At 45.0% G+C, this 16,637-nt stretch overlaps 1 protein-coding gene across 1 annotated transcript in view; it reads left to right on the forward strand.

Annotated features, from left to right (window-relative positions):
• The window catches only part of LOC140203603 (serine/threonine-protein phosphatase 2A 65 kDa regulatory subunit A beta isoform-like), an 83,511-nt gene that overhangs the window by 48,487 nt on the left and 18,387 nt on the right, over positions 1–16,637 (forward strand). The window contains exon 15 of the mRNA XM_072269651.1: positions 2,586–2,677. Coding sequence (XP_072125752.1) covers positions 2,586–2,677 — 92 coding nt within the window. The remainder of the gene's footprint in view (positions 1–2,585; positions 2,678–16,637) is intronic.

Below are 16,637 nucleotides of genomic sequence, written 5' to 3' on the forward strand. Positions count from 1 at the left end.
GCCTGCCTCAACCAGTTCCTCTGGCAGCTCATTCCATGTACTGCATGGGGAGGGGCATAAACTTAACCCTCGGGCCTCCCCCTCCCCTGTGGTGTTTGCCTCACTTTCCTGCTTGACCTTGATCCTTTGGTACCCTTAAACGATCTTCTTCTCTATCCAGAGGTTAAGGCCATAAGGCCGTTCGGCCCATCGATACTGCACGGCCATTCTATCATGGCTGATTTATTATTCCCCTCAACCCCACTCGCCTGCCTTCTCCCCTTTTTTTTAAAGAAAGGACATCCTCACCAAGAACATTTAGTAGCCCGTTTCTACCCTCCAAATTACCTGTTTAAGGTCTCTCCACTGCCTTTGTATTCCAAGGGCCTCATTTTACTACAGCTTTCCCAAGCAATGCGCAATATTCCTTTGGGTTCTGGATACAGTCAGTTGTACTGTATAGAAGCATGACCTCTTGTCCATTGCATCTATACTGACAATCACTCCTTGCTATTGTAAACCCACTCAGCCACACTAACTCCACATCCCTCTGTCTTGCTCACTGAACCTGTAGAACAGGCCCGTTGGCCCACAATGTTGTACCAAACTAATTCTTCCTTTTCAGTCCGGACGAAGGGTCTGGGCCCGAAACGTCACCTGTTTATTCATTTCCATAGGTGCTACCTGACCTGCTGAGGTCCTCCAGCATTTTGTGTGTGTTGCTCTGGGTTTCCAACACCTGCAGACTTTATAAATAAAGCAGCGCCTAATTGAACCGTGTCCTTTTGCCCGCACGTGGCCGATATCCTCCATTCTCCGCACGTTCATTTGCCTGTCTAACAGTGTCTTAAATACTTCAATGCTCACACAAAACGCTGGAGGAACTCAGCAGATCAGGCAGCGTCCATGGAAATGAATAACCAGTCGCTGTTTCAGACCGTGACCCTTCATTGGATCGTAAACACTTGTTCTTGTTTCATACCTGCATCCACTTCCACCAGACCCGTCGGTGTGTTCCAGGTACTCAAATCCTCAGCACATCTTTGAGCTGTTCTCTTCTGGCTTTTACATCTCAACTGTGAGCCGTCTGCCTTTGCCTCAGAATTTTGTAAACTTCTGTCAACTCGTCCCTCCCTCAGACTCCATCACCCTGGAGAAAGCAACCTCTCCGGTAACATCTGCAGTACCAGCCAGCATGTCTTCTATACCTTTTTCAGATCCTTTAAAGGGGAGGCCAGAGCTGAATTCAGTACTCCAAATGTGACGTAAGCAGAGATTTATCACAGGCAACGTCCTGTAAACATCTTCTGTACCTTCTCCAAAGTCTCCACACCCTTTAAAGAGCTGGCCAGAGCTGAATTCAGTACTCCAAATGTGACCTAACCAGAGGTTTATCACTGGCAACGTCCTGTAAACATCTTCTGTACCTTCTTCAAAGTCTCCACACCCTTTAAAGGGGAGACCAGAGCTGAATTCAGTACTCCAAATGTGACCTAACCAGCGGTTTATCACGGGCAACGTCCTGTAAACATCTTCTGTACCTTCTTCAAAGTTTCCACGCCCTTTAGAGGGGAGACCAGAGCTGAATTCAGTACTCCAAATGTGACCTAACCAGAGGTTTATCAAGTGACTGTCCAGGTTTTTGTTCCGGCCTGCACCACCACCACCTCCTTTGGCAGCTCAGCTACCAACTCCTGCATGAAAAGTTTGCTCCTCCAATCTTCTTTAATACATTTTCCCTCTCTCCTTCAACCACTGATGGATAAATCCTGGTTAGAAGTGAAAACCGCACAGTGAGATTTCAGTTAACGCCACCACCATCTTCATCAGCATGTGACGTGGGCGATCGTGGTCTCTCCATGGCCACGGTTGTTCTTGGCAAATTATCCTGCAGAACTGGTTTGTGCCATTGACGCCTTCTGGGCCGTGTGTGTTTTTACAAGACGAGGTGACCCCACCCCCCACCCCCCAGCCATTATCAGTGCTCTTCAGAGATTGTCTGCCCGGCATCAGTGGTCGCACAACCAGGACTTGTGATCTGCACCGGCTGCACACATCACTGTCCACCATCTGCTCCCACGGCATCGCGTGACCCTGATCAGGTGGGGGGGCTTAAGCAGGTGTTGCACCTTGCCCAAGGGTGACCTGCAGGTCTGCGGAGGGAAGGAGCACCCTGCACCTCCTTTGGTAGCAACGTATCTCCACCCCGCCAACCCGTCCGGTGAACGATTTTTGTGAAATTGTGCGTTTGTGATTTGATTGGAATTTGTGTGGAAAGCAATAACAGACGGATTGCATTAAAAGGAAGTTTATGCATTCAGTGCCCCCTCTCTTCAACGGCATAAAAATGCGGCATCCGAATTATTCTCCTTTTGCATCCACTAACCCAAATGAGCTCAGCTGCAGTTTGTGACCGTACTCTTCTAGTTGAGCTCTAACCCGTATCTGGCCAGTAAACGATCAGTTGTGGTAGTGGGAGCCTGCGTGAGAGGCAGAAAGAGGAGATTTTAATCTGGGTAATATCCAGTATCGCTTTAGATTTAAGTGAATGTGCTGCTATCTTGTTTTGAAGGTCACAGGTACTAAAACTTGCTTTTAAATCACAGCACTTTACAGAACGAGTTCAAACCAATATTGGAGAAATTGGGTCAGGACCAAGATATGGACGTAAAGTACTTTGCGCAGGAAGCCATGACTGGTAAGTTGTGGCTTTGGACCCAGCTCGGTACGAGCATAAGCATTCTCCCTTCGAGCAGTTGTGGCCTGCATTGTCCCAGAGTCTGTCACTGGGTCTCTGAAGATGAGCACAAGACAAGATGGGTGTCTGCTGGGTTCCTGCTGTGGGGGCACTGATGGTAGAAAAGGCTCTTTAAGCTAAAGATGTGTGTTTTGTAATCTGCACGTGTAACGAGTGAGGGTCGGGGAAAAACATGCAGTCCTCAGCACGTTCATTAAAGGGGATAAAACACAAATTATGGATTCAAAACTCTGAACCAGCAAGAGGGTTATTCGAGCTGCTGGAACAATGCTGTGATATTTGGAACTGTTTCCAGTTAAAGGGATTTACTAATTGTTCAGAATTATAAACCTTGTTATAGAGCCAAGCATGAAGTTCTCAGTTCTGTCTCTTACTTGCCTCCCTGTTTCTGGAAGCTGAATATTTTAAGAACCAATCCAGAGTTTTGAGTACAATCCTCAGTAAAGAGTTCTGTGTTTATATTAGGTGATTTTTAGGGTTTAGGAACGGGTGTTAAAATCTAGTGCCAGACATCCCACCCTGCAAAAACTCATTTCAGGGAGGTAGCAGTACGATATGGAGAGCAAGCTGTTGCCCCATGTAGCAAGCTCCCCGTCTGCATGCACCCAAAGGAACGGCAGATTGAGTTTGGTACCAGGAGCACCACAGGAGTTGTCATTCAGCGTAGGACTGCCTTAGGGACTCCAGCTCCGGGTTTACTCCCGAAGCCTTCCCTGTGAGTGGGTACAGCCGCAAGGCAGCAGAGGTTTGAGATCAGAATTTTCCTTCTCCTAGATGAGCTGACGAGTCCCATCTGTCCGAATAGGTCTTGAAGCAACAGGAATTAAGAGTTGGCAATGTATGAATTCACTTGCAATATTTTAGAAATGACATACTCCATCGCTAGAATTCCCACAAGTTGTCGTCATAGCTTACAGATAGATGCGTGTTCTGATTATCTTCAGAAACGTTCCCATTTTGTCTCCTTTTAATATCTAATCTGCATGTTTTCCTTCTTATCTAGTGCTTGCCTTATCATAGAAAGGAGTGAAGAAACGGCTGTCCAGACTTGCAACGAGATCTGCCGCTGACATCTTTGAAAACCTTCTTCACTCTCTCTTTGTACCGTACAGGAAAAAGGAAAGTTACGTCACATCCGGAGTTTCTCCAGTTGCCGGACGATTTCCCTCCACGCCTCTCTGACATAGTGGGGAACCGCGTACGAGGCAAGTGACAGCAGTGGTTTGCCATTGCCTTCTGCCGGGTGAGTTTCCAAAGAGATCACCAGCTCGTAACCCAGCATGGATGGAAAGCGTGCAGGGGAGCCGGCTGGATTCAAACTCGGGGTGACCCCACTACAGCATCAGCCGGGTCAGCCTACTGTATAATATGGGGACTACTTTATGTTGTAGTAACACATCGTTGCATGCGCTATTAGGTGCACATTGATACAAATGTGTGTGTTCTGCATCATTTTCTACTAGTAAACAACCATGAAACTTCGCTCCTGTCTCCAGCATTTTTATTAATAGCATTGTTGTGTAGCCAGGCCACATACACAACACTCTTTAAAGAATTACCCCTGGAAATGTAAATGTCTCGTACGTAGTGTCACTGGATTTTAGCTGCCTTGCAGATTCTAGTCTGCAGTCTTTCTGCTGTCTCAATTTAGCTTGAGATATCAAGCTGTCTACTTCCCCTATTTATTTTCATTGACTGTAGTGTACCCAGTGGCATTGTGTATCCGATGGGTTTAACTGTTAACAAGGATGTGAGGTTATTAGCTTTGCTGCTCTGTCGACAGTCACTTGTATCCAGTATGCCTCCTCCTCCTTTCCCAAAACACCTTCGCTTGTATTCCCAGCATCCTGTGGCAAATGCTCGAATTAAAACTGAAGATGTTGTCCAATCTGAAACTGTTCTCGGATGGGGTGGCAGAGGAGGGGCCCACATTGGATGGGCCTTGGCTTGGGGAAGTGGTCCACATTAATGGGTCCTGACCCTGATGTAGGAGAGGGTTTCGCATTTGATGGGGCCTGGTGAAGGGGTGGGTTCCACATTGATGGTTCCTAAGGTGGGGCCCACATTTAATGGGGCCTCATGTGTCTGCACTCATTGTCCCCACGTTGCTGAATGATGTGCTATAAGTTTTGACCTACCTTAATTTCCCTTTTAATCGTTTTTAACATTAAAAGAAAGAGTGCCCGTTAGACAGTTATTGAAATGACTTTCAATGCCGACCTCATTATTCCAGTGACTTGAACAGCAGTGCCAGTGGATGCTGTGATTACCTGATGGTTTGGTTCGGCAGCCATTGCTTCTGTACATATTAGTTAAAGTAGATTTTTCAATAGCTAAGCTTCTCTTCCCGACCAGAATTACACAATATTGTATCATTCCAATGGTCTAGTCACATTTGGGATGCCATTTCAATATTGCAAATCACGTAATTTAATCTCTGTTAGCTTTTTGAATGATTTTAGAGATTGTGTTAGGCACGTTTAACCTGTTACCAGTGGACGTCTTTCTCCTAATTTGTATATTACATCATTCTTTTGACTGCTTTAATTAATAAAGTGGATTAAGGTAAACGCTGCTTCGTGTTGCACACCAGAGAGGTGCAGGATTTACCGCCTTGCGACTTTTGCGGAGCAGAAACTCGTAAAAAGCATGTCATGTGTTTCGTTTCCTTTTAATTTTTTCCTTCTGTTACATTTCTTTTTGAGGTAGCTTTCTGTGCTGTTCACTGGGTTTTAGACCAAGGTCTTGCACACAAATCAGAGTTAGTCACTGAAGATTTAGTCAATGTGGAGAGACAAGTACAGCAGGGGAACGGGCCCTTCACCTCTTCTCTCTGGCGTCTTCTCTCTTCATCTCTTCCTAACAAAAGCCCCAAGCCCAACCTTAGTGTCCCTCACCAAAGAAACCTCCCCTTAATCATAAGACCATAAGATGGAGGAGCAGAAGTAGGCCCATCAGCCCATCGAGTCTGCTCCGCCATCCAATTCTTCCAGTCATCCCCATTCCCCTTGCCTCCTCAAGATGCCCTGGCTAATCAAGAACCTATCTATCTCTGCCTTAAATACACCCAATGATTTGGCCTCCACAGCCACTTGTGGCAACAAATTCCACAAATTTACCACCATCTGACTAAAGAAATTTCTCCGCATCTCTCTTCTAAATGGATGTCCTTCAATCTTGAAGTCGTGCCCTCTTGTCCTAGACTCACTGACCATGGGAAATAACTTTATCATATCTAATCTGTTCAGGCCTTTTAACATTTGGAATGTTTCTATGAGATCCCCCTCCCCTCATTCTCCTGAACTGCAGGGAATACAGCCCAAGAGCTGCCAGACGTTCCTCATACGGTAACCCTTTCATTCCTGGACTCATTCTTGTGACTCTTCGCTGAACCCTCTCCAATGTCAGTATATTCTTTCGAAAATAATGAGCCCAAAGCTGCACACAATACTCCAAGTGTGGTCACACGAATGCCTTATAGAGCCCCAACATGACATCCCTGCTCTTTCATTCTATACCTCCAGAAATGAATACCAACATTGCATTCATCGCGTTCACCACCAACTCAACCTGGAGGTTAACCTTTAGGCTATCCTGCACAAGGACCCCCAAGTCCCTTTGCATCTCTGCATTTTGAATTATCTCCCCATCTAAATAATAGTCTGCCTGTTTATTTCTTCCACCCAAGTGCATGGCCATACACTTTCCAACATTGTATTTCACTTGCCACTTCTTTGCCCATTCCCCTGAACTATCCAAGTCTCTCTGCAGGCTCTCTATTTCCTTCACCTATCTTGGTATCATCGGCAAAATTAACCACAAATCCATTAATCCCATAGTCCAAATTATTGACGTACATTGTAAAAAGCAGCAGTCCCAACACCGACCCGTGGAACTCCACTGGTCAGCGGAAGCCAGAATAAGATCCCTTTATTCCCACTCTGTTTTATGCCGTTCAGCCAATGCTCCACCCATGCTAGTAACGTCCCTGTAATTCCATGGGTGCTTATTTTGCTGAGCAGCCACTCGTGGGCACTTTGTTAAAGGCCTTTTGAAAATCCAAATACACCAAGTCTACTGCATCTCCTTTGTCTACCATGCTTGCAATCTCCTCAAAAATTTGCAGTAGATTTGTCAGGCAGGATTTTCCTTTCAGGAAGCCATGCTGGCTCTGGCCTATCTTCTCATGTGCCTCCAGGTGCTCCGTAATTTCATCCTTAACAATCGATTCCAACAATTTCCGAACCACTGATGTCAGGCTAGCAGGTCTGTAGCTTCCTTTCTGCTGCTCCGACCCTTCTTAAATAGCAGAGTGACATTTGCAACTTTCCAGTCATCCAGTACAATGCCGGAATCTATCGATTCTTGAAAGATCATTGCTAATACCTCCGCAATCTCTCCAGCTACTTCCTTCAGAACCCAAGGGTGCATTCCATCAGGTCCAGGAGATTTATCCACCCTCAGGCCATTAAGTTTCCTGAACACCTTCTCAGTCGTAATTTTCACTGCACATACTTCACTTCCCTGACACACTTGAGTGTCCGGTATACAGCAGATGTCTTCCACTGGATTCTAATTCTCTAGATGTTCCCACACTCTGAGACTCCCACCTTGCATTGTTATCTCTGCACCTCCTTCCAAAAAATGTCAAACCACCTGCCCAATCTCCTGTTCAGTGAGTAACAATTTTTAATCGCCCAAAACACCGCTGCCTTGTTCTAACATGCACCAAGACCTTTCATCCATCTCTTCTGTCCTCACCAAACAACCCAAACACCTGGTTAAACAACATTTCAATCTTAAGACTCTTGCTTCCAATCCCGTCTCCTGTTTCTGCATCCTCTCCCACTCCTACAATTCACCCCAGCCCCAGTCTCTGCACCTCCAATTCCAGCATCTTGTTCAACCATGACTTTAAGCACTCTGCTATTGATGACTGTGCCTTCAGCTGTCTGTGTCTCAAACTCTGGAATCCCTTCCCAAAACCTTTCTGCCTCTCTCCCCACCTCTGTGATGCTCCTATGAAACTTCCCATCGACCAAACTCTGGTCACTTGTTCTAAAATCTCCTTTCATGGCCTGGTCTCAAATTGTATTTGATGATGCTGCTGCTACCAGAGTCTCAGGACCTTTTGCTGTGTAGCTGTCAGTTCCAATTCCGTCATAATTCACCTTTAGGCTCATAGGCCACTACAGCACAGAATCAGGTCCTTTGTCCTGTGCAGTACATCCCAAACTATTATTCCGCTTAGTCCCAGCTGCCTGCACCTGAACCTTGCCCTCCGTACCCCTCCTATCCATGTACTTATCCAAATTTCTCTCAAATGTTGAAATCAAACCCTTATCCACCACTTCCTTTGGCAGCTGATTCCACATTTGCACCACCCTCTGATTTACGGTTCACCCTTAAGTATTTCACCTTTCACCTTTAACCTATGACCTCTAGTTCTCGTCTCACCCTGCCAGCATGGGAAAAGCCTGCTTGCATTTATCCCATCTACATCCCTCATAATCTTGGATACCTCTATAAAATCTCCCCTCATTCCCCTACACACCAGGGAATAAAGTCCTAACCTATTCAACCTTTCCCTATAGCTCAGTTCCCCAAGTCCTGGCAACGTCCTTGTAAATTTTCTGTGCGCTCTTTCAATCTTACTGATATCCTTTCTTTCAGTAGGTAAACAGGACTGTACACAATACTCCAAATTTGACCTTACCTTTGTGAAAGATTGTTTCTTTACATTATAAACACCAATTGTGTTTTTATCAAACGTATCTGAAAGTGACTTCAGGCATATTACTATCTTTACCTGCTTTTTATTAATTATTTTGGTCGGTTTCCTCTTTTGTGTTCCCATGTCAGGTGGGTGTCACTTAAATGTTCCTTAGGCCAAAGGAAAGGAGTTAAGGGCAATTTATACTTCTGCATTGAATTAGTGCCATAGGTACGGCGTAGCCGCGTACCCTACGCTGTAGCCTGACGTACACCTCCCCAAAAATGTAACCACGCGTTGCGGTGACGCAGACAGCAACAACTGATTGGTTGGCTTGATAGCATCGCATTTCCTCCTGTGCATTTCTGGTTGCTTCTTGTCTCTCAGTGGCCGGACAAGCACAGAAAATTCACCCTCCTTCTGCCTCAATCCATTCAATGCTCGTACACACCATCTCCTCCCACGTCTTCCCTCCTTTCTGCGTCGCAGTAACTTCAATAAAAGTAACTCTTGTTCAACATTTATTAGCTCCAACTGCAACATGATGCGCTCAGTTTCAGTCGCCACTGCTTGAAGTACACGAAGAAACTCAACACGGTGGCATAGAAACCCCATCGCCAACTAGCGTTTTGGCGGTGAATTGCAGAGCGACGCGGACACACCAGTGCAGAAGTATAAATGCTCACAAGGGCATAGACCACTTGCGTAGGCTACGGCATCGGCTACAGGTTAGAGCCGACGCAGAAGCATAAATCAGCCTTAACGGTGGGGCGGGTGGAGAAGGGACAAGTGGAGGCCAAGTCAGTCAGATGACGTCTTGCATCTGGCTTCGATCGGCTGTTTCTTTGTGGCAACTATTCACCTGTCTCTGCTGAGTGCACAGATTATTCTTATTAGCACTTGTTGATGTGGAAATGTCTTTGGTACCATAGTATTATATGGGAGTTGAATTCCAAAACAGTCCAATTGGCTCAACTAATCTGTCTCAGTGTTTTGCCCCCCACCCCATACAAGAAAATAGTACTGATCATATTTACCCAATCAGCTCCTATCTGTCTTTAGACTTGTTTCCATCATGCACCTGTCCAGTCTTTCTGCTGCAACTGTGAACTATGAAAACAAATTCCATGGCTTCTCCAATATCTCCGGTCTTTTGTTTGAAGTTTCTTGCATTTACTGCTGTATTCATGGGCCTTTGCAGTCGATCCCATGACTACTACTGGTCCATCTTTGCAACATTTGAGAAAACACTGTCATTGCAGCACACTGGGTTCCCTTTGTCCTTACCAACCAGCCCACAAGCCTCTGTATCCAGCACATTACTCTCCAAAACTTCTGCCATTTACAGTGGGATCCTACCACTAAACACATCTTCTCCCTCCCCCCACCCCCGACTCTCACTTTCTGCTTGTCCACTCAACCCTCCCCACTGATCTCCCTCCTCCACTTATCCCTGTGAACTGCCCCTAGACCACCTCCCTCACCACTATTCAGACCCTTAAACAGTCCTTCCGTGTGAGGCGATAGTTCACCAGCAGGTCTGCCTGGGTCACCTGCTGTAACTTGGTGCAGCCTCCTCTACATTGGTGAGATTCGGCGTAGATTGGGGTATCAAATATTTGAGCACCTTCACTCTATCTGCCACAAAAGGCAGGGTCTCCCAATGGCTATCCATTTCAATTCAACTTCCTATTCCCATTTTGGCGTGTTGGTTGTCTCCTCTACTGCTTGAAGAGGCCACACTCAGATTGGTGGAGCAACATCTCATATTCGATCTGGGTAGCCTCCAGCCTAATGGCACAAACACCGAGTTCTCCAATTTCCAGTAATCTTTCCCCACTCCCTCCTTCTGTCTGTTTCCAGCCCTCATGCGGGCTCCCCTCTTACCCTTCTCTTCACTTCCTCTGGTTCCCCCCTCCTCCTTCCCTTTCTTCCATGGTCTCTATCAGATTACCTCTTCTCCAGCCCTTTACTTCTTCCACCTATCACCTTCCAGCCTCTCACACCCCCCTCCCCCTTCCCCCTCACCTGGTCTCGCCTATCACCTTCCAGCTTGTACTCCTTCCTGTCCCCGCACCACTTTATTCCAGCTTCTGTCCCCTTCCTTTCCAGTCTGTCCTGATGAGGGGTCTGTTTATTCCTGTCCAGAGATGGTGCTTGACCTGCCAAAGTCCTGTGTTAGTGTGACCTGTGCTGTTCCAACAAGAAAGATTCCAGTTTCAAGGTCACTCAAGTTAAGAGCAGTGGGGTAATCAGGTTGTTCTCACTGAATCCTGGTCTTCATTGGTGTGTTTTCTTGCAGGGAGTGCTGTTGGAGAGAAGTGGAAACACACCAAATAAGGAGAAGTATGTGACCTAGCATGGAGCAGTGTGCAGGGGAGCCGGCTGGATTCGAACTGGGGACCTTTCGTCCCCAAGTCCGACTCTGATGCCACTACACCACCAGTCGGGTCACAGAAGGAGTATAGATGGGGAAATGCAAGCAGGCTTTTTCCACTGAGGTTGGGTGGGACTACAACTAGAGGTCGTGGGTTAAGCGTGAAAGGTGACAAGCTTAAAGGGGAACATGAGGGGAATCTCAGAGGGTCATGAGTGTGTGGAATGAGCTGCAAATGCAAGTGGTGCACGCAGACATCCCACCCTGCAAAAACTCATTTCAGGGAGGTAGCACCATCAATTTGCGAGAGACTCCTGGAACTTTCCAGAGAGGTGGGATAGCTGCAATAGAGTAGCTCCTTAGCAGCTAGCCTGCTAGTTTAAATAACGTTAGTTATGATAATGAATGAATGACACCTGTTAAACTCACCTCAGCATGTCTTTTACAGTCTTAACCCACCATGGGCAATAGAAAAGTCACTGTTGCAAGCAGTGCAGCAAGCAACACTGTCATTATTTTTGACACCTGTTAGGCAGGGGTACACTTTAGTGTAGTCTGGGGTGAAGTACGTTTTATATTTTCTTTTTGCTTTTTTTGGAACACTCTGCCATCCATCCATCCTCTCTCCCTGCGCCCCCTCTCCCCCCTCCCTACCCCTCCGACTCTCTCCCCCCTCCCCCATCTGTGTGTGTGTGTGTGTGTGTGTGTGTGTGAAAAAAAATCGATTTCCAGGATATTGTACATAATTTGCAGCCATCAGGGAGCCGCTGTCAATGTGCGGGTGACTCCTGCAACTTCCGGGAGAGGCGGGATGTCTGTGCATGTGAGCTCAATTTCAACATTTAAGAGAAGTTGGGATGGGTACCTGGGTGGCAGTGGTGTGGAGGGCTATTAACCCAGTGCAGGTTGCTGGGAGTAGGCAGCTTAAATGGTTTTCTATGAAATAGATCAGCCTGGGGCCTGTTCCTGTGTTGTATGACCTATGGAAGGCTATCTTAAGTATGAAAAAACAGTTCCAAGGGAAGCTAGAGACAGAATCGGATGCACCTTAGCTTTGGCAGAGTTTGCATGCTATTACTTCCTACAAGGTGAAACCTAACATCATAAATGGCTGAATTAAGATGAATGCCTTTTATGTACACTTTGAAAGGCAGAATAAAATAATACATGTGTAATTCCGTGCAGCATCTTATATCTGTCTCAGAGGCCGACATCTGAACAGCTTTCCAGAGGGTGAACCCTTACAAAGCTTCAGGCCCAATGGTGTACCTGGCAAGGCACTGAAAACCTGTGCCACCCAACCAACCAGTTCTATAGGGAATGAATCTCATTGGTACTGAAAACCTGTGCCACACAACCAACCAGTTCTATAGGAAATGAATCTGATTGGCACTGAAAACCTGTGCCACCCAACCAACCAGTTCTATAGGAAATGTATCTGATTGGCACTGAAAACCTGTGCCACACAACCAACCAGTTCTATAGGGAATGAATCTCATTGGTACTGAAAACCTGTGCCACACAACCAACCAGTTCTATAGGGAATGAATCTCATTGGCACTGAAAACCTGTGCCACCCAACCAACCAGTTCTATAGGGAATGAATCTCATTGGCACTGCACTCACCCTCGCACCAGCTGGTCAACAACAATGCCTACGTCAGCCTACTGTTTATTGATTATAACTCAGTGTTCAACACCATCATTCCTTCATTACTGATCAACAAGCTTCAAAACCTGAGCTCCTGTACCTCCATCTGCAACTAGACCATCGACTTCCTGATCGGGAGATCAAAAATAACATCTCCTGCTCCAAGACAATCATCAAAGAATTATTGTAACTTATTTATTTTGTTTTCTGTATTGCAGCCACAAACAACAAATTTTTACAACATATGCCAGTGATAATAAACTTGATTCTGATTTTATAATGAAGGTCCACGAACAATGCATCATTATGCATTTTAAGCACTAGTTATTTTGAAATTTGTAGCAATTTACTGTCTTTGGGCTGTACTTTTGCAACTTTGCACTTTAAAATTGCTGCAAAGCAGCTAATTTCCTGTCATATGAGACAGCATTAATAGACCTGGTTATGGTGTCATTAGAGACTTTGCTCCAGGAGGTCATCATGCCCTTAACAATAAGTACTGTAGAACTGGTGAGTAAGGCGAACAGATTGAAATTACAAATGAGGCTAGTATCTGGATCCAGACAACACCAAGGAAACTCCAGTCCTTGTATCTATTCAAGAGACTGCAGAATGGATGAGCAAAATTACCATAGTACGATGGTAGAAAGAATACATTTTCCAAAATCCCACCTCTTTCTTCTTGAGGTTCCCCTCAACTGGAAGGAAGTAAACGTAACCCCACTCTTTAACAAAGTTGGGAGAAGACAATTGCAGAGAAAATACTTAAAGCCTATCATTGAGTGAGTGGCAAGAGCACATTTGAAAAAGTAGGACTGATCAGAATTGGCGTGTAACTTGTTCAAGTTTGCTGAGAATTGATGAGGAAGACAGTAATGCTGCTCATTAGACTTTCAGAAGACCTTGAATAAAGTGCCACAGAAGAAATCATAAAGCACATGGGATTGAAGGAAATATTCTTGTGTGGGTTGAGGATCAGTTAATAAACAGAAAATAATGACCAGGAATAAATAGGTCACTTTGAGATTGGGAGGTTGTTGACTAGTGTTGCAGGAGTTGATGTTGAGCTCTCATATTCAGTCAATACCAATGATCTTGTTCAGAGGGTTTACAGTAATATACAGTATCCATGTTTGCTAATGATACCAAGTTGGGGTCTGATGATGCAGAGAAGTTTTAAATGGATGTACACACAAAATGCTGAAGGGACTCAGCAGATCTATGGGAATAAATAAACAGCCGATGTTTTGGGCCAAGACCCTTTATCAGGGCTGGAGAGGAAGGGAAAGATGCCAGAATATGAAGGGAGGAGTAAGGGAAGGAAGACAAGTTTGAAGGTGATAGGTGTAGACAGGTGGGTGGAGGAGGGGTGAGGGAGAGAGGAAGTAACAAGCTTAGAGATGACAGGTGGAAAAGGTAAAGGACTGGAGAGTGGACCATGGGAGACAGGGAAGGAGGAAGGGCACCAGAGGGAGGTGATAAACAGGGAGGAGAGGTAGTAAGAGGCCAGAGTGGGGAATGGAAGGGGCAAAATTACCGGAAGTAATTCAAGTAAGAGAAATCAATGTTCATGCCATCAGCTTAAAGACTACTTAGTTGGAATACGAGGTGTTGCAGTGTGGGATAAGGGAACAATGAGGGTTGGTGGCAGTGGTTGGGAGATCTCCAGAGCCGGTGAGGTTGCTGGTGGTGTCAGAGACAATATCCTGATGGTCCCAAGTGAGGTCCTTTTCAAGGGGTCAGTAAGAGGAGGTGTCCAGAGAATTGACACCTGGTCCCAAGATTCACAAAGCTGAATGGTTGGGTAGGCCCATTGTTTCTGCCTGCTCTCGCATCCACATACCACAACTCCATTTTATCCCTCTTGTTTCAGTTGCGTCCCACCGACATCTGCAAGTCACCTTCCAGCTTCTTACATCATTCCCCCCTCCCCCATCCACTTGGCTTCACCTATCACCTTCAAGCTCGGTCTCCTTCTCCTCTCCCTACACTTTTATTCTGGCATCTTCTCCCTTCCTTACCAGTCCTGATGGAATGTCCCAGCCTGAAGCATCAACAGTTTATTCATTGTTGGAGCGTGGACGAAATCATCAGAGAGACAGAGTCACTGGTAGGTACAAAGCAGCCTCTGTATTCGACACAAGCTACAGCAGGCATCTTACGGACGGAGACACCTTCCGCAGAAAGGTCTGCTAGCCCAATGCGGGCTCAATATTTATATGCTAAACACAAAGGCAATCGCTACTTAAAAAGTTATAGACAATGCTTCCTTTTGAGGCTACATACAAAATATCACACCATCCTTTCCTTCCAACGCCAACATGTCTGGGTTGGTATCGACAGCCTTTAGGAATGTAAATTAAGTCTACGATACATTTATTTGGCATTTCCCATGCTAACATAGAAAACAATTAATATTTATAATGCATAGATAATACTGTCTTCAAAACTACAGCATCAGGTCAAACTACGGCGCCAGAAGCACAGCAAGTGCATTGTCAAGTAGAAGTCTGGTGGCCAAAGTCACTTAAATGTAAACAAATCATTACCCCCAAAAAATTCACTCTAACATTCATTTCCATAGATGATGCCTGACCTGCTGAGTTCCTCCAGCGTTTTGTGTGTGTTGTCCTGGATTTCCAGCATCTGCAGTATCTTTTGGGTTTTAAATGGATTCATGCAGGTTATGTGAATCTGCAAGGTCACAGCTGATGGAGTGTAATGTGGAAAAGTGCAAGAGGAAATTTGGTAGGGAAAATAGAAAAGTAGAGTAGTTAAATGATGAGAGACTGTAAGGAGTTGGTGCTCAGAGTGACCTGGGTACCAGTGTACGTGAATCACTGATGCCAAAATACAGCAAACAATTAGAAAGACAAATGGTTTGCTCGTCTTTATTGAAAGAAGAAGGAGTACAAGAATAATAACATTCAAGTACATTTATATAAATATCTGGTAAGATTGTGCCTGGAATATTGTAAAGAGATCTGGTCTCTCGAGCTAATAAAGGATATGAAAACAAACGAGACTGTAGATTCTGGGATCTGCCAGCAAAAACAAAACTCTGAAAGAACTTAGCTCATCAATTAGTATCTGCAGAGGAAGAATACAAGTTGATATTCCAGGCTGAGACCTTGCACCAGGAGTGGACTGGGTGTGAATAAATGATATACTGTACAGTGGATTCTGGTTAGTTATCCTATCAGTTAATCCAGACAGCCACTTATTTGGGACAACTCTAAATCAACATAAACTAATCAAAAAAATAGCCAGAATTTCCTCACTTATTTGGGACACTATGTCTCTTAACTGGAACGGGAGAGTATTGCCAAACAGTTTCTAACTAGTGTCAGTTGTGTGCACTTGTGTGTCATTAAATAGTACACCGTGCTTAGAGTGAACAGTTTTTAAATATCATCAGCTTGTGTTCAAAAAAGCAGTGGTTTATGTCAGGGATAGGTAGAGAGAAATAAGCAGTAAGACAATTCAGAACTGTTTTTCTCACTACAGTTTCAAGCAGTCAGGCTTGGAGATGCAAGAAATGGCTGGGAATGAAAATGAAACAATTTCACTGCTTCAACAAATTAGAAACCACGAAGAAAGTTAAGATATTGACAATCATCTTGAATGCTACAATGAAAATGAGGATTTGGAGAATGCAACAGTTTCTAACTAGCATCAGTTGTGTGCATGTGTCTGGCCATGTGACACTACAGCATGCTTAGAGCACATAGTTTTTAAATACCATCAATTGCGTATGCTTGTGCTATGGTATTCATTTGAGCCGACTGATGCCAAGTGACAAAGCAACAATTTTTGACATGACTTCAACACTGATTTTGTTCATTTACAGTCAATCAAAAAGAACAGAGCAGCGTACACTGTATGAACTCTGCTGTCGAGAACTATTAGGTGTTATCATAGTACTACAGTTATATTGGTAATATTCTAATTTGTTCTGTATTTATTTAAATACATAATTTGTTACTCAGTTGAACATAGTTAGCCTTTTTAAAACTATTTTCATGAAACTTTGGCTAATTGTGGCAGCCACTTCATTGGGCCAAAATGTACTGATCCTGATGTGTCCCCATTAACTGGAATCCACCATTCTGATAAATGGATGCAGGGTTAGTAAGGTAGAAGATCAGCCATGATTGCAC

The sequence above is a fragment of the Mobula birostris genome, chromosome 10 (genome assembly GCF_030028105.1).
Source record: "Mobula birostris isolate sMobBir1 chromosome 10, sMobBir1.hap1, whole genome shotgun sequence".
NCBI lineage: Eukaryota > Metazoa > Chordata > Chondrichthyes > Myliobatiformes > Myliobatidae > Mobula > Mobula birostris.